The 27377-nt window shown below is 40.9% G+C and overlaps 2 protein-coding genes across 2 annotated transcripts; both read right to left on the bottom strand.

Annotated features, from left to right (window-relative positions):
- Positions 1-3500: 3500 nt before the first annotated feature.
- fkbp1ab (FKBP prolyl isomerase 1Ab) lies at positions 3501-9506 on the bottom strand. Its single transcript, XM_035645760.2, has 5 exons — positions 9346-9506; positions 9104-9151; positions 6884-6996; positions 6181-6345; positions 3501-4914 (listed from the first exon to the last, which is right to left on the bottom strand). Exons 1-4 carry the CDS (start codon positions 9380-9382, stop codon positions 6217-6219), a joined length of 327 nt encoding a protein of 108 aa, XP_035501653.1. The 5' UTR covers positions 9383-9506; the 3' UTR covers positions 3501-4914; positions 6181-6216.
- A 3833-nt stretch (positions 9507-13339) lies between these two features.
- nsfl1c (NSFL1 (p97) cofactor (p47)) lies at positions 13340-24869 on the bottom strand. The gene is made up of 9 exons (XM_035645659.2): positions 24712-24869; positions 23908-24008; positions 23713-23790; positions 20276-20441; positions 19927-20022; positions 18300-18409; positions 17942-18079; positions 15176-15346; positions 13340-14532 (listed from the first exon to the last, which is right to left on the bottom strand). Exons 1-9 carry the CDS (start codon positions 24811-24813, stop codon positions 14370-14372), a joined length of 1125 nt encoding a protein of 374 aa, XP_035501552.1. The 5' UTR covers positions 24814-24869; the 3' UTR covers positions 13340-14369.
- Positions 24870-27377: the final 2508 nt, after the last annotated feature.

Genomic DNA, 27377 nt, shown 5'->3' with positions numbered 1-27377 from the left:
TAAAATGACCTCTTCATGATTGTTCTTGGCCAGTCCCCTCCTGAAACTGAGGAAGAGGAGCCAGAGGCCATGACTGCAGAAGAGACAGGTAGAGAGGATAGAGCGCAAACAATATCAATGAAAGTTATTTCATGTAAGATTAGATAACACACACATAGAGCAGGAGAGGTGATAGATTCTATATGATATCAAGATATTCAGAATGGTGTTAACATTAGGCTATAGATTTAGATTTACGCTAGAGAGAATTCATTGTGCCTATCTGCGGTCGTGACATCACAGTGTCTATGCCCTTCTGTGTTTTTAATGCCATGCAATACAGGGGAGTCAGATGTTGAGAGAGGAGATAAAGAGACAGTATCCAGTGAGACAACAGCAGCCCAGCATAACATCCCAGAGGTACAGACAGATGCTAGTGTAGACGAGAAGACCGATAATTTCGATTATTTTACTCATCTTCAACCACAGGATTCAGACGTTTTTCCATTACCAGCCTCAGCAACCCACAAAAAATCCTCTGCTAGCTAAAGTCTTTTAACAGCAAGCATTGCACCAACCGCAAGTGGCTGACATACAGTGAAAAAACACAATCACTGTATTGTTCTGTGTGTTTGGCATTTGCACCTGCAGCAAGTGATAGTCCTTTCATAAAGGGAGGTATGAAAACATGGAAACATGTTCATCAGCGGATAGAGGAGAGGAGCATAAGAAAAGTAAGATCCACAGAGATAGTGCTGATGCTTACTTTCTGTTGGCTCAAAGGGCAGATGTGAAAAGCTTGCTGGCTGGCAAACAAATGACTACATCATGAGCAGGTGAAAAAGAGGCGACAGGTGATGGAACGCATCATAGATGTGATAAAAGTCATAGGCAAATGTGGACTTAGTTACAGAGTGGGTCAAGCAGAGGCTGCTTATACTCTAGTAAAATACTGCAGTCAATCATGGCAACTTTCTAGAGTTGGTCATACTTTTGAGCCGGTATGATCTGTGCCTTCAACAGCACATTAGCAGTTGTATTGAGCAAAGCAAGAAGCTTCATGACACTGGTGCAAATGGTAGAGGTTCTCTTTTGACTCTACTTTCAAAGGACATTGTTGGTAAAGTTGTGGATGTTCTCAGGTGATAAAGGACACGATTGCAGATGAGGTTAGAGAGGCAGGAATGTTTTCAATTCAAATTGATACAACCCAAGAGGTCACATCAAAGGACCAGTGTGTTATCATTGTCAGATATGTCACAAATGCCATTCATGAGCGGTTGGTCGCTGTGGTGGACTGTGAAAAATCCACAGGCAAGTATTTCACAGAGCTGCTGAAACACACATTAGATAAATTCAGCATTGACATTGGCACGTGTGGGCAACTCCACTGATGGTGCAGCAAATATGCAGGGACAGTACAAAGGGTTCTCTGCATTTCTCTCTGCCTTGAGACAATGTATGTTGTGATTTGGCACTATACAAAATTGAATTAAATACATTTGTTAGAACATATTATAAATAAAAACTACATGGTAGTAAGAGCTGAACTGTTGCTTCGTGTATTCAATTTCCACCACACCATAGAAAAAGTGGGCCGGTCTTGGGCCTGAAACTCCCGGGCTGAAAAGTGGCCCCTATCCGGCCCTGCTGACTAACCCATGCAGACTGAACCAACCAAATGCAAGATGTTTCTCTGCATTACCAAAAAGAGAAAATGCTTCCAGGATTATCACTGCTAAAAATTATACATGCAAAGGAAGAAATGAAGAAGAACCAAGCTAGATTGGTTTACATTTGACAAATACCTAAAAGTTCTAAACACTCAAAGGGACTCAAGGGTCCCATCAAATTATATGGACCTATTAAAACAATTTGTTCAGTTTTAATAGAAAATATACAAACATCCTTGTGATCAACTAGCAAGAGCTAGAATGTATTTTTGGTTTAATATCACTCTACAGCCATTTTTTCATCTGTCATCTTCTAAGTTTGGCGGTCTTTTCACACTAAAATGGTCCCCTGGTCCACTACAGTAGACATTCTGTAAAATTAAAATAAAAAGTTATTAAATAAAGTCTAAATTGTAAGATGTTTTGATAGATAGGAAATCACAAACAAATAGATATGGGAACATACATTTTTTTCCTTGGTTCCAAGAGCTATAATATTAGTTTTTATTATGTAATAAGGATGACAAAGCATTTTTCCTCATCAATTTGATCTTACTTATTGCCAAATTCCGCATCCACAAATGTAAATTCACATACATGAAACCTAATTTCTTTTTGTTCATGTAGATTGAGCAGTGCATGTAAATTGAGCAGTACATTCTAACCATTTACCTGTACAGAATAAAAAAACATTGAAAACCATCCATTTTTGCAATATATTAAATGTCTTTACGTGATTATTTCTGTACTCTTGCGAACTTTTTCTTTTCTTTAATTTCTTTTATGCAATTTCTTGCTTTATAATGTATTCTTCTTTTCTAGTGGTGTTGTTCTCACGGAAGGTATATGTTTTGTACACTAGCTATTTTGGTTGTTCTGTTGACAGTTTGAAATAAAGGAACTCGACAGGATGCTGTTGAATGTCGTCCGCATTGTGTGTTGTGATGTTGGACTCTGGAGGTGAGGGTGGACAAGGCCAAACCTACAGTATATGTATATATATAAGTCTGTCCTCTGCCATATTAAAAGGACTGAAAGTCAATAAACACTGCTATACAAAATTTACAAAGATATAACCTTAAACCTTTTTACCAGTAAAGAGTGTTTTTTTCTGCATGTTGTTGACTGCCAATTTTAGTATCCTGCTCCGTGTGCTGTCAACCTCACAGGGGCAACAACAACGAAAATTTCCCCTATAAAAAGCCACCAAATAATATAAGGCTTTTATTTTACTTTTTTTTTTTCAAAATGCGAGCTGCTCAGCTGCCTGAGATCCTTGTACACAAGACAATTGAGCATAAAAGAATACATAAAACAAAGCCTGCTCTGCTCGGCTGGGTCATTACCTTATCTTTGTTGCCCCATCATTTCAAGTGTCCCCCTTGTCAAAGTCCAGTTCTAAGACTTTGTTGTAGCATTTTTTGTGTTCACATGGTGCATTGCTGAATACAGTTGTTTACTCAAAAGGTCCCTCAAAAACTAATTGACAGAAAGAAAACTATGGCCAGTCAGTGTCCCAGTGTCCCTCTGTCTGCAGGCATGAGGCAAAATGAAGGACAAAGTGCAAAAAGGAGATTTTCCCTGGTCCACATGACAGGTCAGTTATGACCCAGTCATGCTGTTGGTTATTTTTTACTCTAACAATTCCTCAATTTTTCTCAAAAATCATTATCCCAGGGACATCTTGATAGCCAACATTCTGGTTCAATTGTGACACCATATCATACCCCCATGGCCTAAAGAAGGGAACCTCCACCTTTTCATTCATGTCATATTTCACACAGTACAATTACATTTTTAATAACTTGAATATGTGGTGCCGTAGAGAGAAAAAAAATTCCTAGGCAGTTGGAGAGCACTTCTTTTATTTTAAATATGTCATCATTGGTTTAGCCTGCATACAGTAACGTATCAGCACATAACTACACAGTACAGACGTTGATTCCTGCCACACCAGGTTGGCCAATATGTAACATCGACAGCCACAGTCAATATCTGACAGCCAGGCCAGCGTATTCCTTCATTTAAACTCCACTTAAAACTATTTATTTGGGATACAAAACTGCTAGGAAGCCTGTGTGTGTCAGCGTTTTATTCTACAACCACACAGACTTTAGTTAGGCAGCGTGGTACTTAACTGACCCCTTTTTTTTTTTTAAAGAAATACAAAATAAGAAGAGCATCGTCTATTATCATAGATACATTTACTTTGTTGATTCTTAGAAATAGAAAGTTGGCATCTGAAAAATACATAATTGAAGTTGTGACACAATAACAATTTGATTGATTCCTCAACCCCCTTTTGTAAATTTCAAGCATTTCCCTTTTTTTGGACAACAAAAGAAAAACTCCAATTGATGTGCATCACCGCGAAATCCTATCTTTTCACAGTTCGACCTGTGTATGGCTTTAAATGGGGTTTAAAGACTTGGCGAGAAGAGAAGGCAGTACTAACGCAAATCAAATGCAAAGCGTTCAACATCTACATCCTAATATTTCCATCGGGCCTCGAACATGCAGACAGGAAAAAGGTAGTTACCCCGTGTCTGGTGAGAATATGTAGGCACACATTAGAACTATCTACAACTGGGATTGGTTCTCCTTTGCGCAAATTAACCCAGTGGAGCTCACACATATTAACAATATGGATTAGAAGGTAAACATAGTGGCACTATATTCTATATTTAGGGCACAATTCCTGTGTTGCACCAGTAGGGCTTCCCGTAACTTGACATTTCACAACAGGAAGCCACTTAATCCCACACCAAGCCATAGCTGTAACAGAAACTAATTTATTTTGTTCTGGTTTTAAGCTTGATTCTAACATGTGCTTTTCATTTTCATTTGTTACACTTTTTTTGTTTCTATAATATAACAACCACCAGCTCTCAAACATTTTAATACCAACACGCACTGACTCATTAGGGATGAATGTCGCTACTGGTGGTTCATTTTTATTATGTACTTCTCAGTGTAACCATGCACAACGCGCGATTCAAAAAAACAAAACAACTAAAACACAACAAAAAGTAGAGCGAAACTCAAAAATATTCAAGATTAAGAACATGGAGGTTTGTGAGGTTATGGCCCATACTTTTCAGGAGGAAGAATATGTTGGAAAATTAACTCAGTCACAGAGACAAAAGAACACAAACTGTCCTAGTGTGATGAAATAAGTAGTGGAACTATAGACTTAAGCCTCTTATAGAATCAAGTGCAGACTCTCCTAGCTTCTCTCCAGGTCACCCAGGTTGGAAGTCAACTGTGAAGACAACAAGAAGGGACAATCAGGATTAACTAAAACAAAGTAAGGCATGCTTCAGGTGTACTTCAGTGCTCACATCCAAATGGTTTGATCACACTGCTACTAAACATCCTCTTAATGTACTAATCTGACTTCCTGAGAGTTTAGTCCATTGGTCGACTTTCCCAATGCAGACACAAGCGGGTTGGTACCAACACATCCTCTTAATGCTTAAGCATGCAGTTCATTTGTTAGTTTTTTTCCCTAAAAGACCATTTAGTTTTTCTATTGCCTTGATTTGTCGTATAACTGTGTCCTTACCTCTTCTGCAAAGGCCTTTCTTCTTAGAAAGTTAGTAACAGTTTGGGAGAGCACAATTGTAAACACAACAAGGCTGTAAAGGCAGACTAGTATGTAGATGGGTGTTTGCCTTGGTGACGCTCAACGTCCCTAACAACCTTTCTAATCTCATTTAGACCCAAGTTAGCGACCATCTTTTTTTAAATTTGAAAGTTTTAAAAAAAATCACAAGAGGGACATTAACAGATGTATTTGATATCAAAAAATTAAACGTGAAAATGTCTTGAGCTTACATTGACCGCAAATGCTTTGTTTCAGGCATCACAACAAAAACCCATCGTCTTCAGGACGAGAGAACAGGAAGATCAAAAATGCTAACTTATTACCAGGCTTACAGCATGCTATAGCACAAAGTGTAGATGGAAACAATTTTACCACAACAAATTGGTCATAATATGGGAAATAATGCACTCAAGAGACAAGCTAATGAGCTTTTGCGAAAAATGTATCAAAATCAGACTGCATTACTGACCAGTACATAGAGACCTACTCTGTTTCTGCCCAAACAAATGACTGCAAAGAAACAGAAACTAGACGCAGGGCCTCCGTCCATCGTTCCTGCACGCGTCACAATGACACAGAGCCAAGAGGCGGCTTTAATAGCCAGTTTTATCAGTGTCAGTCGCATCCAGTGAGCAGCACGGTACAGAGACAACGGAAAATAAGTCAGTGTGACTAATCAGCCCTAAAACGCTCCCTTCTTGCTAGTGTGTTAGCCATTAGCTCATCAACAATGCCTACACTGCTCTACACTAGTTCACCAGTTAAGCCCTGTAAGTAGTCAATATGTCACCAAGCCTCTGTCACCCCCGCAGTTTCACACTGATGACTTCTGCTGTGCATCTTCCTGGCATTACTGGGCCTTGAGAAGAATGTGATGTGTAGCTAAAACTTGAAGAAGAAAAAACCCTACAGATTACTCACACAACACAAAAAAAGAAAACGGGCTGCAGATCTGTTTCATTCCAAGCCCAGCAGCTCAACATCAAAGATGAGGGTGGCGTTAGGAGGGATGATGCCTGGGTGGCCTTTGTTTCCATAAGCGTAGTCAGGCGAGCAGGTCAGCTTAGCCCTTTGACCGACACTCATCTGGAGGAACGAGGGGGCAGACGATGCAAACACGGGAGAGAGAAAGAGAGGGAGACAAGGCTGTCATGGAACAGATAGTCTGCCTTACAACATACAGTTAGTTAGGTTGTGTGTACTCTGAACCCCATCCTCTTAACCACATACAGATTTTTACAGAGAACACGAAGCTACGCCACGGTCTGGACCTTTACACAGGCAGCACCAATCACCAGCCACCTCATCCCAGTGCTGCGAGGGCTGAGGGCAGAGCTGTGTCAGTGGCTGTATTGGCCCCGTGTTAATTAAAACCCTGCTGCGTTAAAACTCGATAATGGAACCATGTCAATAAATAAATGTATTTTCAGCAGATCAACAACAATATCAGCAGCAAAATGTGTTGACTTGAATTTCTCAGTGCCAGTCTATAAATCCACTGGAGCATGTCAAGTATATCGTTCTACGACGGGCTGTGAGTGCAACCTGCAGAATTTATATCAGTTCACAAAGCTAACAATTAGATTCATCAAAAGACAGTAACTTTTCCAGCTTTCCATCCCACCTGCACAACTCCCTCTTCCCAGCCCCGGATAACTTCCTGCTTGCCAATCTTGAACCTGAAGGGTTTGTCCCTGTCCCGGGACGAGTCAAACTTGCGTCCATCTGTCAGGGAGCCTACGACAAGGAAACAGAGAGGTACAAAGACAGGATAGACAGTGGAGCAGCTGCACAGACTTCCAGCCCCTTACACCGAACATGCGCACACATTACAGAGGAAATCCTGTAGTTTGTATGATATAAAAAAACAATCTAAGAAGAATGCAGACTCATATCTAAAAATAAATAAAAAATACTTCACTGAGCAAGGCCCAATTCACGTCTACTTGTAAGGCTTGTAATACAGTTAAGTCTGTCTGACCAGGAAAGAGGGCTGAGACCAGCTTTGTCAAACGAAGAACAGATGCAGACAAATATAATGTCTTGCATGTGAAAGTAAGTAAAAGCCTGAAATCCTATTTTCCCGCTGATACTACATGTTCCATTGTTAGCACTTTATTGAAATTGTAACATTTTCGACACATATCTAGTGAGCAACCAAGCTCTCCAGATAGGAACGTCTCAGTAGCTACTGGATTGGTTGCTATGAAATTTTGTGCAGACATTGATGGTCCCCAGAGGAAGAATACTGATGACCTTCGCTATCCGTTGGCTGTTTACAATGGCGCCATCATTAGGTCAGATACCTCAATAACTACTGTACAGGTTGCCATGCAATTTGTTACCCTCATGTCCACCTCAGGATGATTTGTAAAAACTGGTGATCCTCTGACTTTTCCAATGGATCCACCATCAGAACAAAAATACGTTTGTCAATCTGTTTGATTTATAACCATAATTCTGCTAAACTGATCAAATTCCTCGATAATTAGCAAAGGTTAGCATGTTAACATGCTAAACTATATAATGGTCATGGTGCTTAACATTTTACCTGCATGCTAAGCGCTATCGTGTTATCGTTAATCGATAAGTTGACAGGTAGAAAATGAAGCAACAGCTACTTTAATGATTGATTGATGAATTGTTTAAATAATTTGCAAGCAAAACAATGTCAAAAGAATTCACTGGCTCCAGTTTCTCAAGTATTATCTGGTTTTCCATTTTTTTGTACATGAAAACTGAACATCTTTGCGTTTTTACAGTAGTTGTTGGCTGTTGGTGAGAAATATCAAGAGTCACCGTGGGCTCTGGAGCAGCCTTTTTTCTTTGTGTTGACATTCTAGACCAAATGGTGAATTGAACAATTCAGATAATCCAACAAAAAAAGGATGAAATCATCATCAACCATTAGTTGCCAATAAAACTGTATATTGGTTATTTAACTGTACCATGATGAAACAGAGGAGATAGTAAGAATCTAACTGGCACTCTTTGGGTCCTTGCAGTGTTGAACAAGTGAGATCATATTTAAATATTGTATGTGGAGGAAATATTACAGCTTTAATACAGTAGGTCCGACATGATTTCTGTTGCCCAGACGGTTATAATCCGCTCAACTAACCCCCCACCACCACCACCGAGAAACTCCAACAAAGAGAGAGGCGCTGGAAATCAGACGGGATTTAAAACCCCGCTGTCTGAGCTGTCTGTCTGTCTTTCTGAGTGAACCCCGCGGCAGAATTCGTCTGCGTCTCTTTCTCCTTTTTTTCCCTGAGTTATTCTCTACAGTGATCTTGATGAGAACGGAGCGTTTGACCCAAACTGGAGCGCGCATTATTTTTCGCAGAGATGAATTCGAAGCGCTCGCTGTCCCCCGGGACACATCGCCACCATCTCCACCAACAGCATCTCCATCACCAACACCGCCGCCGCTGCTGCTGCTGCTGCAAAAAAACAATACTCCCTCCCATTATCGTGGACACCGCTGCGTATCCAGAGTGGGAATGTGGTGAAGGGGTTAATCTTCCATGCAGCCAAGTCGGAGACTGACAGTCATTACACTCTTTGCCCTACTGAGGAATCACTGCCTGCAAAAAATAAATAAATGTCTGCTTACATATAGTTTCACGCACTCCACGGCGTTTGGAGTAAGTACCACTGTAGCCTGGCGTCCCCGTGAGGATTTACAGTGTGGATTACCACATGCTCGGGTATTTTTCATACGGCTGCAGGAGACAGTTGGCCACGGCCGTCACTCCACTTGTGCGGCCTTCATTAGTAGGGAAAATGCCCAAGTGCAGAGGCTGAAGAGTGCAGTTAGACCCGTGCGTGCAGAGCAACTCACCCACATAATGCACCACGCACGTCTGTCCTTTTTTGGGGAAAGTCCTTCCTGTGGAGAAACCAAAGAGGCGCTTAATATATAACGGGCGCACGCAATTAAGGCGGTGTTTCCTGCGGCTGTATTAGTTACATGCAAAACAGAGAAGTGCAAACATGCACCCGGTGGTTAACACATGCACTCGTCCCTCTTTTCATTATTTGTTTTAATAATAATTATTAGGCCCATTTGGGCGGTCGCTTTACCGTCGCCCGGGGTTATCGTCTCGATTTCGACTCCCATTATTTTTGGCGGTGTGTTCTGGAGCTCTCCCTGCGACCGGCGACTCTCTTCTTCCCGCAGCCTGTCTGTAACTGTACGCGCTCCTCCCGCGAACCTTCTCTCTCTCTCTCTCTCTCTCTCTCTCTCTCTCTCTCTCGGCAGGGACACCAGCGTCACTTCATCGTATTACACAACAACACTTCCGGCCTCCACCTCCAAATTAAAACCCTGCACAGAGGGATTTCAGCCGCTAGTCGGCAACGAGTCGGTTCGAGGCCAGAGTCGCCCCCTGGTGGCCCTAGTGGAGGCCCAGGGTAACATGAAACGCTTCATTAAAAAAAGATTTAGCACAGAGAATTGTACCTGAATTCAACAAAGCCTTTATCAATGTCTTTAGTAATGTGGTTAGGGTGACATCAGTTGCAGGTCAAAATGGCTGAAAAAGTCTATTGTCTGGTGGGGCTCACAAAAGCAACTCATAATGTGCAGCAACAGAACTCATAACATTCATTGGTACATTAAGATTTAGTCACAGTTGTGACAGAGAAGACAGTTTTTCTGAAAATAAATTCTTCTATCTGTCCAAAACATAGCTTCACTCTCACAAAATCTCCATGGAACGGATAAAGTGGGGAATTGTGCAACCACCCTAATTGAAGGTTACAATTAGCACACACCCATCTGTGACATCAGTGCAGGTGTTAAACAACAGCCATGCCCCAAATACCTGCTGTGAAAAATGATAAGGATGTGGCCAGATTTCTATAAGTTGAAACTTTGGAATCATGAGTTAAATGTGTTTTTATAATTAAAGGAATAAATCAAAAACTAATCATTAACAATGGCTCTGTTCTATTCAAGTGTCCCAGTGAGTGATGACAGCATGACAGTGAGTCAGCATGAACAATCCCTACTGCAGACAGCAGTTCCATCATTTCTCCAGATAACCAGAAAGCAACTGACGCCATAAAGATGAAATGATCGCATGATTTGATTGAAGAGCATTAACAATTTTGACAAGTGATTTTGTGCAGGAAAATGCCTACCTAAAAGCTGGTACCATTTTCTTAACATGAATATTTACCATTTATTCTAAAACAGTAAACACAATATTTGTGGGGTTTTGACTGTTGAATAAACAAAAAAATTACTTGACCATGGATTTCAGGGAATAATGATGGGCCTTTCTCATCATCCTCTGACATTGTATTCATCAAACCACCAAGCATTTAAGAAAATGACATGTCAGATGCATTGATAAAAATAAAAAAATCAGTTTGGTAGCAGAAACGGTTCAGGTTTTGTAGATTTCTCCGAAAACTCCATCTCGACTTCAATAGTGCAAAGGTGCACATTTTTAATAAATGAAATTATGAAGAGCCGAATGATATGTGGTAAACTTTTAGGCTTTCGGGGTCCAGAGATTCTGGGTCACCTGGTCAGACACCTTATTTTGCCCAACTGGTAATCCAGCCTTGCTTCTACTACTGGGGCACTGACAGGAGCATTACGTAGAGAAAAAAGGCTTTTATTTTGAAAGCACATTGGCTATGGCCATTTTTTTTTGTACATGTCCCTATTTTGGTATTATGGTGAGCAGTGTGCAGTGTGTGTCTGTGTCACATTTTACTATCATACTACATAATCTTTCTAATCTAAATTATTTATAAATGAGAAAGATAAGACTCCACAAAGGGACACAGATCACAGTGCACGACTGCAGTTTTCTTCAGGCCGTCTTGCCGTCTCAATGCCGTGTGAAGCTAATGAAAAGTGAGTGAGCAAGGCAAGTAGGCAGAGAGAGAAAAGTGGCAGTGAGAGATAGTGCAAATTTAGTTCAGCCACTCTTGAGTCAAAGCATCCCACTTTCCCTGCAGTCTCACATCACTGCAGCAAATGTGCACCCATAGCAACGCTTGCATCTCATCTATCCCCTCATATTCTGATCTACTTTAACTGAAAGAGTTAAGAGTCACCTCTTAACCTGCACATTTTCTGTACAATTCATTAAATTGGCAGCTCCAGTTCCATGGAGTGGCCATGTGGGTGTGCATGAACGAGGACATCAGCTTTGATTCAAAATACATGAAACCGAAGGAAAGAAAACATGTCATGAGTGTGAGATTGTAACTCGAGTCGACACCGACCATCCAGTTAAGCTCAGACTGCCTAACAACAAAGCACAGATCATTCCTAGTTTTATGACGTCAACAAAACTCTGCTGAAGCAGGGCCACTAGTGACCCATCACACTAAGACCTATACATCTGACCAAGGCAAAGATGTATTAAAGGATACATATAGCATACACAGGACAATACCTGCTGTACCTTGTACTTATTTATTGCACCAAAGATTTTGGACATGAGTATTATGTTCACTGTTGAGGAACCTCCATAAGATTTTAAGTAGCATACACACTAAGAAAATGTAAGCATTGCTTCAGTATTTGGATAAATGTTTGTGTTAATATGTAACTAAAGTTTTGTTGCAATTTGAAGGGGTTTCATGATTCAGTCCCGTTCACATTAAAACTCAACCATCAGTTTTCATGAGAATCCAAACCTTGATCTGGTGTGTGAACCTGGCATCACACATCTTCTGGAGATGAGAACATAATCAGTAATCACGACTGCTCTTTAGAGGCAACAGACAACTTTTGTGCCCCTAGTGGTTCCAGGTGGTATTGTTGTTTAGTCACTGCTAGGGACGCTGGTACTTTTCCTCACAGCTCCTGAGGAAGTTGTCAACAGCACCACTTTGGAGAGAATGCAGGAGATGAAAGAATTTTGTACACTGAAGCTCCTACTTTGTTTTCCTCCTCCTAGCCTTAACTAGCAGCAGCGTTAGCATCATGGCTAACTCAATGCCAGCAGTCTGGCTACTGTCCAAAGCAGAAACCAACCGTAAAAATCCCAATTTTAACAAATAATCTCGAGTTACACGTCCTTTAGAATGTCATTTTTGAAGCCTCTCATGTTTCCTGATGTCCTTTTCTTTCACTCTCCTTCGCCTGCTTTTGTTTCCTCCATCAATGTGATTCTTTTTCTCTTGCAAGGTTGTTTTTTTTGGGGACAGATACCAGGAGAAAGCTATTCTCTTCCTTGTATTGGTTATGCCATGATGCAGTTCCTTTGTGTCATAAATTGAATGATAATTTTTCTGTGAAAACTGTGTTCCTGTGGCCAAGAGAGTAACACGGTAAAGTCAGAATTGGCGAGTTCTGCTTAAAAGTCAGATGCAAAGATTGGTCCTGGGGTGTTGTATCACGAGGTCTCAGACATATTTAAAGCTTTTACAATCAGTGCCGGGTTATTTTTATGTCCCAGATTTTCTTTTCAGGCAACAAGCAAGCTGCCCCACCTTCTTCATGAGGCCGCCATGGCCATATGCACATGGGACAAATTCGCCTTCAAGCCTTTGCACATGCTTGATGTTATAAAAGGGTCTAATTTTACCTAACCATTATCGTTTCCAAAACCTAACCAAGGTGGACGTAAATATATGTTTTAAGGATCGCTGTTGATGTTAAAATGGTAATTTAACTTTTTTTCTAATATGACAATATCAACTAAAAACTATTAGGTACCTATCAAACAAAATTAGGCCATTATTGGGTTATTGAATAATGATGCTGAAACTTACTAGGCGTTTGTGCATACAACATTGCTCAGGTTACTGTGATCCTTTCGAATATTCTAATAATAGCCTCTTGGTTGTTTTTTCTTAACCCTAAGCATAAGTGGACTCTAAATGGTTTTAAGTTTTGGACAAACAATGAATTTGTTTTGCAGAGAAGAACAATCCACATTTCTGAAACATGGCTACTATCCAAGATTACTACTACTGTACTGTATGTAAATTTACTTCACTCACCGACTGAATGTACTGAGAAAAAGAAAATCCACGTCTCTCACCTCGCAAAGGAGCTAAATAACCCCTTTTCAACAATCATTTAAAAAACACCAAGACAATTAAGTTCTTTATACATCAACCATAAAATGGATTTATTTTACCAGAGGTCCAAACATGTTTCTGTGTTGCCCCAGGATGCATAGAAGATGTCAGTGTGTCATAGGAATCCAACTTCCACTACTACAAACCAGAGTTTACAATCTATATGTTCTTTCGTTGGACAATAAAGCCATGTGTAGCTGTGATGTTACACAATATTAAAAGGTGTAACTGGCACAATCTTACGATCTGTAAAGGAAAAAAGAGAAAGAAGGGGAAAAAAGGCAGCTTAAAAAAAAATAACTCCTTGATCTGAATAAAGGGACAAATGTGTCTGTGGATGTGAATAAAGGAGAGTAAGGCTACTGGTATGTTTGGAGGAGAAAAAAAATCCCCTGAATGTTTTGTGACATTGTTGCACTTCTCTCTCCAAGACGAGCGTGTGGAGAGAAAAGGAAACATTTACAAAACCACACTATTGACATTAACTTTTAACTTAGTAAGACTAGTGGTGATCCTAATGATGTTGTTCTGGGAACTAACTGGGAATTGGTGAGGGCTCCAGCCCCTGAGAGAAAATACAGATGAAGGGCCAAATGAAGGTTCACAGAAAGACTTGGGAGCAAGTTAATGGGGGGGAAAAAAGCTGAGTTTATTGAACACTGAAACCAAGCTGCTCTTTAGAAAGCTGGACTGCTGCTGGGTTTTTGGGTGAAACCATCTGCTGCTCTCAGGTGAACACGACCCCGTCACAACCAAAATCAGCAACAGCATCGGCAGCTTTCCAGAACTTCTCAAAGCTCTCGGCTCTGTTTTGGAAGGTTTTTAAGGTTCCCCCTGTCATTTACTGCCCGTCACAGGGGTGGAGGGTGATAGTGGTGGTGGTGGGGGGAGCAGAAGGTTACATTTTGACTTTAGAAAAACAAAAAACAAAATCAGAATTTAGAAGTCCATACATAAGTCTGTTTTTTCTCCTCCCTCAGAAGGGGCAGCAGGTTTCCGTGGCTGCAGTACTCAGCCACACCAGCAGGGATTGACCTTACACTCGTCCAACCTCACTTTAGCCGCTGGACGATGACGGCGTTGAGGAGGTTGGCCTGCTGCAGCGTTTCAGTCTCATCTGACAGCTCCTTGTTGGGGAAGGTGGTCATGAGAACAAACTCTCTGGCGGCCATGGTGGGCCGGGCTGCGACCACAAACTGGCGCACGTCAGACACTCTGAGGGACACAACGATACATCATTAAGGGTTTTTATTCCACGGATACTGTAGAAATGTTAACAGAACATTTTGTCACAATGACAGCAGCTGTCTCTTAACAATCTACTGCAGTAGCTGTAAAATGTATTAGCTTTCATATAAATTCAAACAGCACCTTGTATTTACAGGACTTGTACCTGATGATTTTTTTTTGTGTTTCAACCATCTACATTACAACTAACCCCATACCCTGTGTGAAGGCAGCTCCTTAACATAGTGAAGTATAATCTATGTTTTGGCATTGAAAACATAAATAAATTTAGGCACATATACTGATGACTTGAAGTGTGAAAAGTGTAAAATTAGAGATTAATTATGCATCTGGGGGGGATGCGTACCCTGCACACATGTTGTATATACTTCATACACTACATTTGACCTGCCAGGTGTAATGATTTACTGATATATCCACTTTTCCATTGAGCTTTGGGGTTCCTGAACAGCTTCTAAAATAATACAAGCATAGGATAATTCCCCTGCCTTTACAATCAACCATACATTTTTTTTACTGCTTGAGGCCTTTACCAGGGATAGAGCCGATGAGAACTGCAGGAACAAAAGTGTATCTGTTCAAACTACTTGTACATGCCAACTTCAGTCACCTGTGGGTATGGTTGAACTTTTGGACCAGCTTGCCACCGTCAGCCAGTCGGATCTGAATGTTAGTGACAGGCTGGGAGGAGTCGAGGTTCACCGAAGTGGTGGCTTGGGCTTCGTTGGTAGCCTGGTCCTGCTGGGAGGTGGCCGGAGCTGTGACCAACTCTGGGGTAGCACTAGAGAGGGGAGGAGGAGGATGGAAATAGATCAGACTTGATACTTTCTTTAGCTGTGGTCATGATGGAAAATGTGCAAGGTAAGCATATAGTATGGCCAATTTAACAGAAGTTAGTTTTACGCTGTCATTTGCAATTAAATATTTGATGGGACATCACACCATTTTTATCAAAAGTGCAAAAAAAGGGACAAAGTTTTTTACTTATTCTCTGCACTTGGTTAATCTAATGTTTTCATGCTGCCCTATTATTTTGTTTTTGTGTCCATTTCAACCATTTCCTATTATTTCATCCACATGATTATTCCCGATTTATGTATCAACCATGTGCTGTTGATTGTTGTCACTCTAAATGCTACTGGAGATTTCAAACCAATGAAATTAAAGGGTCAGTAAGCAATTTTAATCAAATGCACTTTTTGTAAAAAATCTGCGAATATTTCCTTGCTAGCTATTTGTTTTGTGTGTGGGGCGATCATAATTTGGTTATTTGGCGCAAACCTGGCTCTGTGAATTGAAAACAAAAAATGGTGCAAACCGCACCACACAACACTGTTGGCCCTTTTCCACCGGGCCTTTCGACCACATTGAGCCAAACTGACATGGGCTGATCCGCTTTTCAATTACCACTTTTACTGTGCCACGGCGCGCCTGGGATGGACCTTCTCGTCATTGTATCGGGAATGGATAATCAATACTGTTGCTGTGCAGCCTGACCGGGTTGCTATTTTTATCGCGACAGGGTGAAGGAGGAGAGGGCTCGGCAGAAAGTGAACAAGGAAGTTGGACGCTAGCTTTACCCCCAGTTAATCCAACCACTTTGTGTAGCTTTGCCATTGGAATTCCTGTCTGCCTTTTTTTCCTTCAATAGTTAATGTTTACGTGCGTGTGGCTTTCCCATTCATTCCTGTGTGCCTTTTTTTCATACAACAGTTCAAGTGTACCTCTGTGTGTGTGTGTGTGTGTGTGTGTGTGTGTGTGTGTGTGTGTGTGTTTGTTTGTTTGTTCAGATGAAGTTTGTCGGAGAAAGTGGAAGGAAGAACAGGCAAATAGTAGCACGAATGACGCAAATACGCACAAATGTTTGCTTGCGACCAAAGCAACGCGAAAAGATTGTAAACATCACTCCCTGAAACATTACAAGACGTGCAAGCAAATGGCGGAACGACTCAGGGGTTTTGGCCGAGTGTTTAGCATGTGGCTCTCCCATACCCGAGGCTGCAGGTTTGAGGCCCAAACAGAGCAACAACAAAGACAGAGACAAGCTTTCTCCAAAACCAGGTATCTATAAAATTCCTGGTTTAATGATTTAAGAAAAACACCTCCCTTTGCAGCTTTGAGAAAACACACTTACAGTGCATCCGTAAAGTATTCACAGCGCTTCACTTTTCCCACATTTTGTAATGTTACAGCCTTATTCCAAAATGGATTAGATTCCTTTGTTCCTCAAAATTCTACACACAATACCCCATAAAGTGAAAAAAGGTTGTTTTTTTATTAAAAATAAATAACGAAAATATAACGTGTACATAAGTATTCACAGCCTTTAGTCAATACTTTGTTGAAGCACCTTTGGCACCAATTACAGCCTAAGTCTTTTTGAGTATGACGCTACAAGCTTGGCACTACAATTTTTGGGCAGTTTCTCCCATTCTTCTTTGCAGGACCTTTCAAGCTCCATCAGGTTGGATGGGGAGCATCGGTGCAAAGCCATTTTCTGATCTCTCCAGAGATGTTCAATTGGGTTCAAGTCTGCGCTCTGGCTGGGCCAATCAAGGACATTCACTGAGTTGTCCCCTAGCCACTCCTTTATTATCTTGGCGTGTGCTTAGGGTCATTGTCCTGTTGATAGATAAACCTTTGCCTTTTTAAAAAGTGCTATACGAGTAGATCATTGGCATGTTTATTATTAATCTTTGTATTATATTTGTCATTATTATGCAACAATGTAATCTTTTGTTTTAGCTGCAAAAAACCCCCCTCACATTTGGACTTGTGGTTTTTACCTTATGTTTTTACAAAATAACATCAGTGAGTAAAATCCAGTAAGACATTTCCCAGGACATTTTACAACATTTTACATATTACCGCAGGTTAGAATAAATATTGGAAATGTAAGACATTTTTAAACTTCTTTAGGCCATTTATCAAGGAATAGCATTCAATGCTTTCTCAGACTTTGAGCCTAAACGTGATTCAGCATGAGCTGCTCTTTAAGATTAACCTTCCACTTTGCTGTAAGCAGGAATAAGGAGCTTAATATTCTTCACTATTAGCAAAGAACATTTTTTTTACTTGTTAGTCGGCTCTTTGGAGCATTCTTTAGGGACATTCTTTAAAATATGAGCCCTGTACAAAATTTGTACTAACTCTGATTGAGAATTGAAAGTGAAACAATTTACAGCACAAAAAAAACAAGTGTCACCTGACTCTTTAGAATCCTGTTATTAACTCCAAGTATGCAACATACAAAGAGACCCAGACTTAAGATGAATCATTCCCATGTCGAGCAAGTAAGACTGGTTAAAATTATGTGCTGCCTTTTGAATTTAAATATTGATTTTGAATCTAAGTCAAGATTGCTCATCAATCTCACCTTCCCAGCTTCTGTCCTTCACCTCCAAAGGCCTTGAAGGCGAACTTGGGTTTGGAGAAGTCCTCGTCTCTGTGGTCCTCCATGTCCAGGTTGACCTGCCCCCCTCGAGACCGCTGCCTCAACTCCAGGGGGATCTCCCTGCACGGCGACAGCCAACAGTAAGAAGGGCTTAATGCGATCAGTGGTCCTAATGTGCGCTGTTCACTCAGACAATAGTGCCTCATGGTCAAAAAGATGAATAACTGACAACAGTTAAAAGCCAGTACACGTATAAACAAACTTTAAGGAAAAAGTGTGTTCTCGTGAACCTATGATGAACATATGGCCAACTAAGATTAAGTTGCTAGAGTATTCTCACCCCCTTCTGATTGCCTCAAGGAAGTTGGCATTTCCAGGATCGCTGTAGTTTCTGAGGTCACCATTATCCAGACTGAAACCCGTCTTCCACAGTTTAAGCACCACGTGTACCTAAAAACACACATTAACACATTTATTACCACACCAGAGCATCTAGAAAGCCTCAAAAGCTCATTCAACCCCTTTAAATGTCCAACACAAACACATTCACAATTATGTAAAACAACGCCTCTTCCTGACTGATCAGAACTTATGTAGTAAGGAATCATTTGATTTTATTTAGAGGTGGTAAACGCAATGGCCTCTGGACAGAGACAATTCACATGATGAAAACCCTTTGCAGTCACAGACATCAGTAGACACTGTGCGTCTCCCCTGGTGATTCTCTCCTCCAGCTCTTAGTGGGTTTATTCATATGAGCTCAAATCACTTTACAGTAAGTGACATTCACTCATTTACACACCTATTCACACAGTGCTCATCATTCACAAACTGCTGACACAGCAGGGGCAATTGACTTCAGAATGAGGAATGGAGGAGCCGGGGATTAAACCACCGACTGTCTGGTTAGTGCAGGACCCACTCTACCTCCTGAGCCTATTCATTTCTTCGCCAGCTCAATCAGACTGACGTCAGGTATCTTGACCAGTGAATGATATTCCTGCTCTTTACCTTGAAAACTTCTTTGGTTGTTTTGCTGTTAAATGATAATGTCCTCCAATGAGTTTTGGTGCATTTGGCTGAATGTGAGCACAGAATGCCCCCTCTGCACTTCTTATATTATTTTGATAGAGGCAGATTTGTATTTCATCAGTCCACAGAGCTTCACTCTAGAACTTCCACCTGTTTCTTTTTGTGAACTGTGTCCTGGCGTTTGTTTCTGAGGTTTACCAGGGTTTTGTATCTTGTGGGGCATTCTTGACTTGTTCTCCTCAGTCTACCAAGTTCTAGGTTTTTTTTTTGCACGTGCCTGCCTTTTTCAGAATTAACCTAAATTAATCTTTGCTTTTTTGAGCCTCATTATCTTCTTCCCTTGGATGGTCAGTTTTCTACTCATCCATCTAAATAGCAACAAAAAGCTGTTCAATAACATTTGAACCTCAAATTCAAAGTTCTGTTCCTCCCACACAGTTCATTCTTCAGGGAAAGTTTTAAAAAAAGTTGTATCCATGATTTAGTTTCAAATTGATTGCACAGAAGAACAAAAAACAAAAGTGCATCTGTCCCACAACCTATGGTTGAATCTATATCTGAGTTTGTGGCTCTGCTCATGTGACGTTCCGGAGCAAACCCAATGGAGCTCGACATAGACCATACCTGTACTAAACGCAGCATTAGTGTAAGATAAATGACATTTGGATAGATACTGTTAACATTAAAGTCCTTCAATCACATCTAAATCTTAAATGAGACATTCATAGAGTTACACTAGGTTCTTCACATTAAAAAAGCCACAAACTAAAGCCATTAAACTTCTACTGAGAAGTTTAATGCCTGGCTTCTCTCTCACCAATCACAGCAGGAAGTTGGTGTAAAGGGCAGGTCATCGGTTACTAAAAGGGGTTGAATAAAGATGCTAGAAACTAAACAGGAACTAAAACAAATGGTCCATCAGGATCTATACTCACATCTTGTTGGCTGTTAGCAGCTCGTCTCTCTCCAGTCACATAGGTTGACTCCTCCTCAGGAGCAGCTCCTAGCCTGTAACCTCCACCCACAAAGGCCTGTGTGATGAGAGTTGATAAGAAAAACTAAAAGACATGACAGGATTGGATCACCATGAAAAAAGAGAATTACAGGCAAATGAGAAGGCCCTAAATTGCCCTCCAACCAATTCAAGCTGAAATAAATTGAAATACACATACACTGCACAGAAACATGTTATAAAAATGATTTAAAAATATATATACTCGGAGAACATAATGAACAGCAAAGGGACAAAGGACCTCAACACTGCTCTCATGAGCTTCCGTTTACCCTGGCTTTACTAGGCTCCCCTGGCCCTCTCCCGCTACGGTCCAGAGGTACCGCTCCATGTTCTCTGGCTCCCTTAAACAGATCCTCCACCACTTCATTGGAGCTCTTCTTCTTGGGAGGCCCAACGATCTGCTGCCCGCTGCGCTCTGATCCCCCTGCAAAAAACCTGGGGGGGGGACATAGCAAGTGTGACTAAAGACAGCACGGTATTTTCCCATGAACATGTAACACGGTAGAGAGAAAGGAAAAACTAAGTCAGAATTATAGTTATAGTCATCTATGTGTAACTCATTATGCTGCATGTAGTCGCACTGTTCAACCAAAAACCCTGCTGTGTAAATGTAAGGAATATCCAGCAAAACAGCAAGCAAGCAATTAGGAACTTAGAAAGTCCCACTTTAATGTCTTGTTTTAGTAGGCTAAATGACAACACTGATGGGAATTTTAAAAGGAATTCACTTGAGGAACATTAGGCTCCAGCATGTAAGAGAAATAAAAACACATGTCACACTTTTGGAGAGTGTCAGCCATGATGGCATTTGTGATGTGGCCCTTGGTCGTATGTACAAAACGTAACTGAAGTTAGTATGCGAGGACTGCGGGGGATAAAACTTCTCTCCTACTGTCTCTCCTCCCACCCTCTTTCTGCCCACCTCTCCTCTCTTCCTCATTTCTCTCCTCACCCCAACCGGTCGAGACAGATGACCGCCCACAACTGAGTCTGGTTCTCTCAGAGATTTCTTCCTGTTAAAAGGGAGTTTTTTCTCTCCACCGTCGCCAAGTGCTTTGCTCATTGTGGGATTTGTTGGGTTTTCCCTGTAATATTGTAATATTGACCTCACTATGTGAAGTGCCTTGAGACAATGTATGTTGTGATATGGCGCTATACAAATAAAATTGAATTGAAATTGAATTGAAAACTTGAGAAAGACGTTAAAACTAGGGCTGAACGATTTGGGGAAAATATCAAATAGCGATTTTTCTAACAGATATTACGATTTGATGTGCGATTATAATTAGCACACGCGCGCGCACACACTGACAGAGCGAGATGTGGTCGTGTGGTTCTGAGTTTGTCACTACTTTCACTGACTTGTTGGCCGCACACTCGTCATGTAGCTGCTGTGGCGCTGTGTCAAGCGCTGATACAGGTTGGTGGTGTTGCCCCGTGAAGTAGCAACGGTAGCACGTCCTTTTTAAAACCGACGTGCTGTTCCTCTTCGAGACTAAAGTCGCCACTGTATGAGTTTCCAACTGTTATTTCAAGCTTGAGGCCATTGTGCAGCAGGTTATAGTGCAGCGTGACCGATGCTTGTTTTTGGAACCGAGTGCTCCACTCGCTCGTGTATCACGTGACCCGCAAAATCGTGTCTTGCAGTTAGAAAATCACGTTTGATCATATCGCGATATTATCGCAAATGAAATTAATCGTTCAGCCCTAGTTAAGACATGGTTCACTTTCTTCTCACCGTACAACTATCCAGCCACTGCATGAAGTAGACATGCTATTCCAATTGTCAGTTTCAGACAGTGACAAAAACTCCCAAGGTCTGACGTCAGACAGGTGTGGCAGGAAAGTGTTTCAGATGCTGTTTAACTGACCGACAGGTAGAATCTTAACACACAATACAAAGATATAAAATAATACCATCACCTAATCACTCTAAAATAACGGACTCACACTTTGAGAGTCCACCAGCACACTGTTGCTTTTATGCCTGTTGTTCAGGTAACCCTTTGTGTCAATTGATTGAAGTTGTGCACATTTAACCAAAATAAAATAAAAGTATTTTATTTAATTTTGTTGTAATTTAAGTTATATTGTGCTTTGCTGGTATAATGTCAGCTGGAATGTAAAAAAAAATAACATTATGTGCTATATAAATATTTATAAATTGTACTTTTGCAATGATTTTTTTCTTCCTTGAAAATCAAGACAAAAAAGTAAAATGCACATTGAGGCTATTTCATTTATGCAATGGTGAAATTTTTGGCAAAATACATGAAAAACAGTGAAAGGCTATGTTCGGTATTCGGCCAAGCGTTTCATTTTGTTCTGTTTTGGCCAACAATTTTCATTCTGGTGGTCCCTACTTTATTCAATTTAAGAAAACAAGTGAAGCCACCATACACTGCAATGCTGGCCTAGGAGTAGACAACGTAAATAATTTATAATTGACTCTAAATAAAACAATTCATGTTCTTTGTTCAGCTTGCTTAGTAGCTTCAACATAAATGGATCAGAGGGCCATTCTCAGCCTTGCAGTCTCTTAACAGCCAGTCCACTGCACTGCTTCAGAAGCAGAATCTGTTGATGTTGCAGAAAAAAACGTGAACGACCTGTCCACAGTGAATGAGGGGAGACCTAAAATAGTCTGGTGCATTCTGGAATCATACACTAGGCGAGACTTTCTACCGTCCGAACACAGTGAGGATGTACAGCTCGGACAGAGAGCTGTATATACAGGCAAGAAGAACTGTCAGAAAAACACTCAAGGGCAGTGATATTTCTAATTTATTTACTTGCCTCTGCGACTATTTTAAACCCGTAATCCACCCTGAGGTGTCTTAGGGCACAACTAGGGCTGCAACTAATGATTATTTTCATTATCGATTAATCAGCCAATTATTTTCTCGATTAGTTGTTTGGTTCATAAAATGGTGTTGATCATCTTTCCCAAACCCCAAAAATGATGTTTTGTTTTGTCCACAAACAAAACCTATTTAGTTTACTGTCAAAGAGGAGCAAAGAAACCAGAAGATATTAACCATTAAATAACTGAAAACCGAGCAGAAATGTTTTTGAACTCTACAAACGATTATCAAAAATAGTTGTCGATTCATTTAGTTGTCGATTACTAATCGATTAACTGTTGCAGCTCTAGGCACAACGTTCTTTTTCCCCAGGGCCATCAATACATTTACTTCATTTCTAAAACCTTTGTGGGAAGGAGGAAAAAACAGGCTAATATCTCCTGTATGGTAATGAATTAAATCACGACACAATAAAAAGCCTAGGCGGTCTCAGAATGTCATTTAGGGTCATTTCATCATCAGGTACTGCTGCTTAGGGCTGAACAATTTGGGGAAAATATCAAACAGCGATTTTTCTAACAGATATTGCAATTGCGATTTGATTTGCGATTATAGTTAGCACAGCATGTTCTGCACAACATGTTCTGCACAACACTTGACACTGCGCAGCATTGTCCTTTTCAGGTTATAATGCAGCGTGACTGATGCTTGTTCTTGGAACCGAGTGCTCCACCCGCTCGCGTATCACGTGACCAGTGAAATTGTGTCTTGCGGGTTTTATCATATTGCGATATTATAAAGGGCGATATTATCACAAATGCAACTAATCGTTCAGCCCTACTGCTGCTATAGGGGTTAGGGGTAATGATTACCAAACATACAGTGGAGGGGATTTAACTCACCTTTGACCTTCTTCCTCATCACTCTCCTCCTCAGCCTCATGCACCAGATCTCTGAAAGAGGTCACTCTGGGCTGTGTACTATTGTTAAAGAAACACACAGGATTGATGCATTGACTTGCATTTCAAAAACTTATACAGACAATGGCGAAGTTTTTTCACTGACGTGAATACTGACGCAGATAATACAAACATTACCTTGGCCCTGCAGACCGGGACACCGAGGAGCCTCCCTCAGGTTGAGGGAGCGTCACTATGTCGTCATCGGCTCCATCCTCAAAGAAACTTGCGAGTGCGAGCTGAGAGAAATTAACATGATAAATGTCACATCCCAGTCCCGACAGACTGTCTTAACAAGTGACATGGCTTATCAGACAACACCCCAATTACTCGATCCACTGTACGTCTGAGTTTACTGGGAGTTTCTCCAGTGGACTGACATATTTACGCCAATGTGTAATTTATATTCTGCCAATTGAATGACAAAATTCAGATCACAACAGTCATTGATTTTCATTCTGGTTATATATTACACTCCACCCAAGAGTGGTTAACTGTCAGTCTTAATCTCCCTACCCTTAGACACATGTTTCGACTGGACAAATGACACAATGGTATTATAAGCTAACCGGTGTTCTTTGCTAGGTAACTGACATTAACCCTGCGTTATATCGTCACAGGCTAACGCTAGCTAGCACGGCTCAATGGATTCTCAGCAGACTAGCGTTAGCCAAACATTTAACGGCAACCCGCCTGGTATTGTGACGACATGGATGGGGCGTCTTGAAAGTACGACCTTGTCAGCTAACTAACTGTACCACAGCCTTGTTGTTGGTGACAGAACGCAGCCATGCCATTGTCAAAGGGTGACTTGCACAAATTACCGGCATCACAGGCTAGCGTTAGCCGGCAAGCTATTCGTCTGACACATGTCATGTTGCCGCCCTTTCCTTGGGACCAACTTCCACCGCAACTCCGTGGAAAGACACAGAAAAGACGCACCTGCAAGTTCCAGCCGGCAGACTCCAGGAAAAACCGGGCCCTCTCTTCGTCCACATCAGTAACGGCGACGAACTCCCTCACGGACTCCTCTTGGCTCGCCATTTTGATTTGCTCCTTCTTCGACTCGTCCGCCTCCACCTGGGGAAACACGCAGCAGATGCTAGATGGTTCCTACGTGGTTTCACACCGGGGACCATAACCACAGAGACTCACACCCACATATAAAATAAAATACGACGGCACGTGTGTGGGTCAAAACACACATGTACCGCGTTTTTAAACATTTTTGAATGAATATGTGGGATACTTATTTTATTTCAATAGTCCACAGTCTCCTTTTCACAATCACGATTTGTTGCACTGTTATTGTTTTGACCACTAGGTGGGAGTCTATTTACGGGTTACACAAAACCACAATAACTCGTGAGCGTTGTCTGTTCAGGGCAAAAGTTCTGAAGCATTGACCCAGGGATAGAGGAAGATTTGCCAGTGCGCCTGTTGACCTACTTCTCTGTCTGTTCCATGCGTATGTTTTAACAAAGAGATGGAGAAGGGTCAGTGCATTATTGCTCTTTACTATAACCAAATTATACAGAAAATCCTTTTCACTGCTTCAAATCTTTACCTGGGCCATTCACAGCTGACAATGAGTCAAATCCCTGATAGTAAAGGACTTGAATCCTTTTGATCAAAAACATATTTACTTTATTCATAGTGTCATCATTAACTTTTAATATCTACCTCTATTTCTAATACATTTTGATTTTCTTTCTTTTAATATGTCTTTGAGTCTGATGCTGCTAGAGAGATTTTTATTGTTTTCATTTCATCTGGTCTCGTCTCATTAATCTGACCCACCCAATCTCATTTTAACTGTTAGAAACTTTATTGTTTTTCATTTCCGTAGAAATTTAAATTATGTCAAACATTGGGTTACTGAGGGAGTGAAATTCCTGGAGGTTCATGTTGATACATTCTTGAACCCTAAACATCCTCTGTAGGTTGAGAAATACAAACCTTAATCTACTAGTGTGGTTTGCATAGGTCCACAGGTTTGTAATGAGCTAGATAATACCATAACAGTGTAATTATCATAAAGCTGCTACTAAATTCATTCTTAACGTGTCTACTTCTAATGTGCCATTATTTTCTCAAATTTCTCAAATATATCTCAAATTGTGTGTCTTGTCTTTTGGATCATTATTTATTGTTTAGACTAATGAGATAGATGTTTTGGGTCAATTAATAGTACGTGATAGGGTTTAATGTGGTTTAAATGTATCTTTACATGCAGAGTCTGGGACCATATCTACAAGCCTCTGGAACTTATTAGGGGTGTCCAATTTTCCCCATCCCTATTGGTTTGCATGATTTTACTTAACTCTAATCCATGAAATGGATAAATGTGACACCTTAGTGTCAAATACTCTTTTTAGCACCAATCTCTAGTTTGTCTTCTTGTGCGAGTGCACCGGGGCATAGGTGCTGACTGAAGCGTGTGACACCTCACCTCTGACAAAACTGTTCCTGTTTTGCCTCTGATTTCAGTACCACAAGCAGATGGAGATACCATGAGAGATATCTCTGTACCCCTGGTAAGGTGTATGATGGTCAGATGGCACGTAGCAATAAGCACTCGACAGATTGGGAGCGTCTTAATTGTTTCTGTGGGGAATGGGGTTGATGGGGTTGTGATTCACTCACTGTTGGTTGTTTGATCTTTGAGGCTAATTAATCTGCAGCAAAGTGCGGAACCCACTTTGTCACACCACCTTGTGAAGCACAACCCCCACATCTCCTCAGATGCACACAAAGAATTAAATAAAATACAGAAAAAACGCAGTGCACAAAACTGAGGAGGTTTAAGCGGCAGTGATTTTTCAGTACATTGCTTCCCCTTTGGATGTTTCAAGCTTAAGGGTTTGTGTGATGAGGCAACAGCACCCAAATTCAAGGCAAGAGAGGGAAAGACACGAAGAAGACAATGGCAGGATGGGAAAACTGTTTACACCTACAGACTCATGTGCTTTATCTTCCCGCGGGACTCAAGGCTGATGTGGTGGTAGTGTAAAATCACCACCAGTGTATAGTTACAAAGCAGAGAATGGACACTGACATGTCAATCTGAATGTCAGCAGGAATGGAGACATCTGAGTCACAGAGAAAAGACAGTACCAGGAACCGATTCAGTGAACATTAATGATGGCATGAAAATGAGTGTGATTCAGTATCAGATTTCTGGTTTCGTAATCTGGCTGAGACTGAAAAAACTTTTAATTTTTGCTTTTGTTGTTGAGAATTAGATGAGAAAATCAATGTCACTCTCATGTATACGTGAGAGAGCATGAAAGTATGAAACTAGAGCTGGTAGTTGATTAGCTTAGCTTATATACATAAAGACTGAACTCAAGGGCAAACAGCTACCACTTTCTAAAGGAAGAGGTCCAACGTTGGTTTTGGTTCCGATCCAGTTGAAACAAATCACATATAATTATGCTAAACATTACGCAATATAGCCATACAGAATACTGTATGCACAGAATGGGGAGAAACTCTGCTACATGCCAATATCAACCTTTTTCACCTAAACAAAACACACTTCAAACACTAAGCAACAAATTCATCAGAAGAAAAAAACATTCCTGTTCTAACATACCACATGCAGT

The sequence above is a fragment of the Scophthalmus maximus genome, chromosome 3 (genome assembly GCF_022379125.1).
Source record: "Scophthalmus maximus strain ysfricsl-2021 chromosome 3, ASM2237912v1, whole genome shotgun sequence".
Taxonomy (NCBI): Eukaryota; Metazoa; Chordata; class Actinopteri; order Pleuronectiformes; family Scophthalmidae; genus Scophthalmus; species Scophthalmus maximus.
The sequence above is the reverse complement of the archived record's forward strand: the minus strand, read 5'-3'. Positions and strand labels throughout refer to the sequence as shown.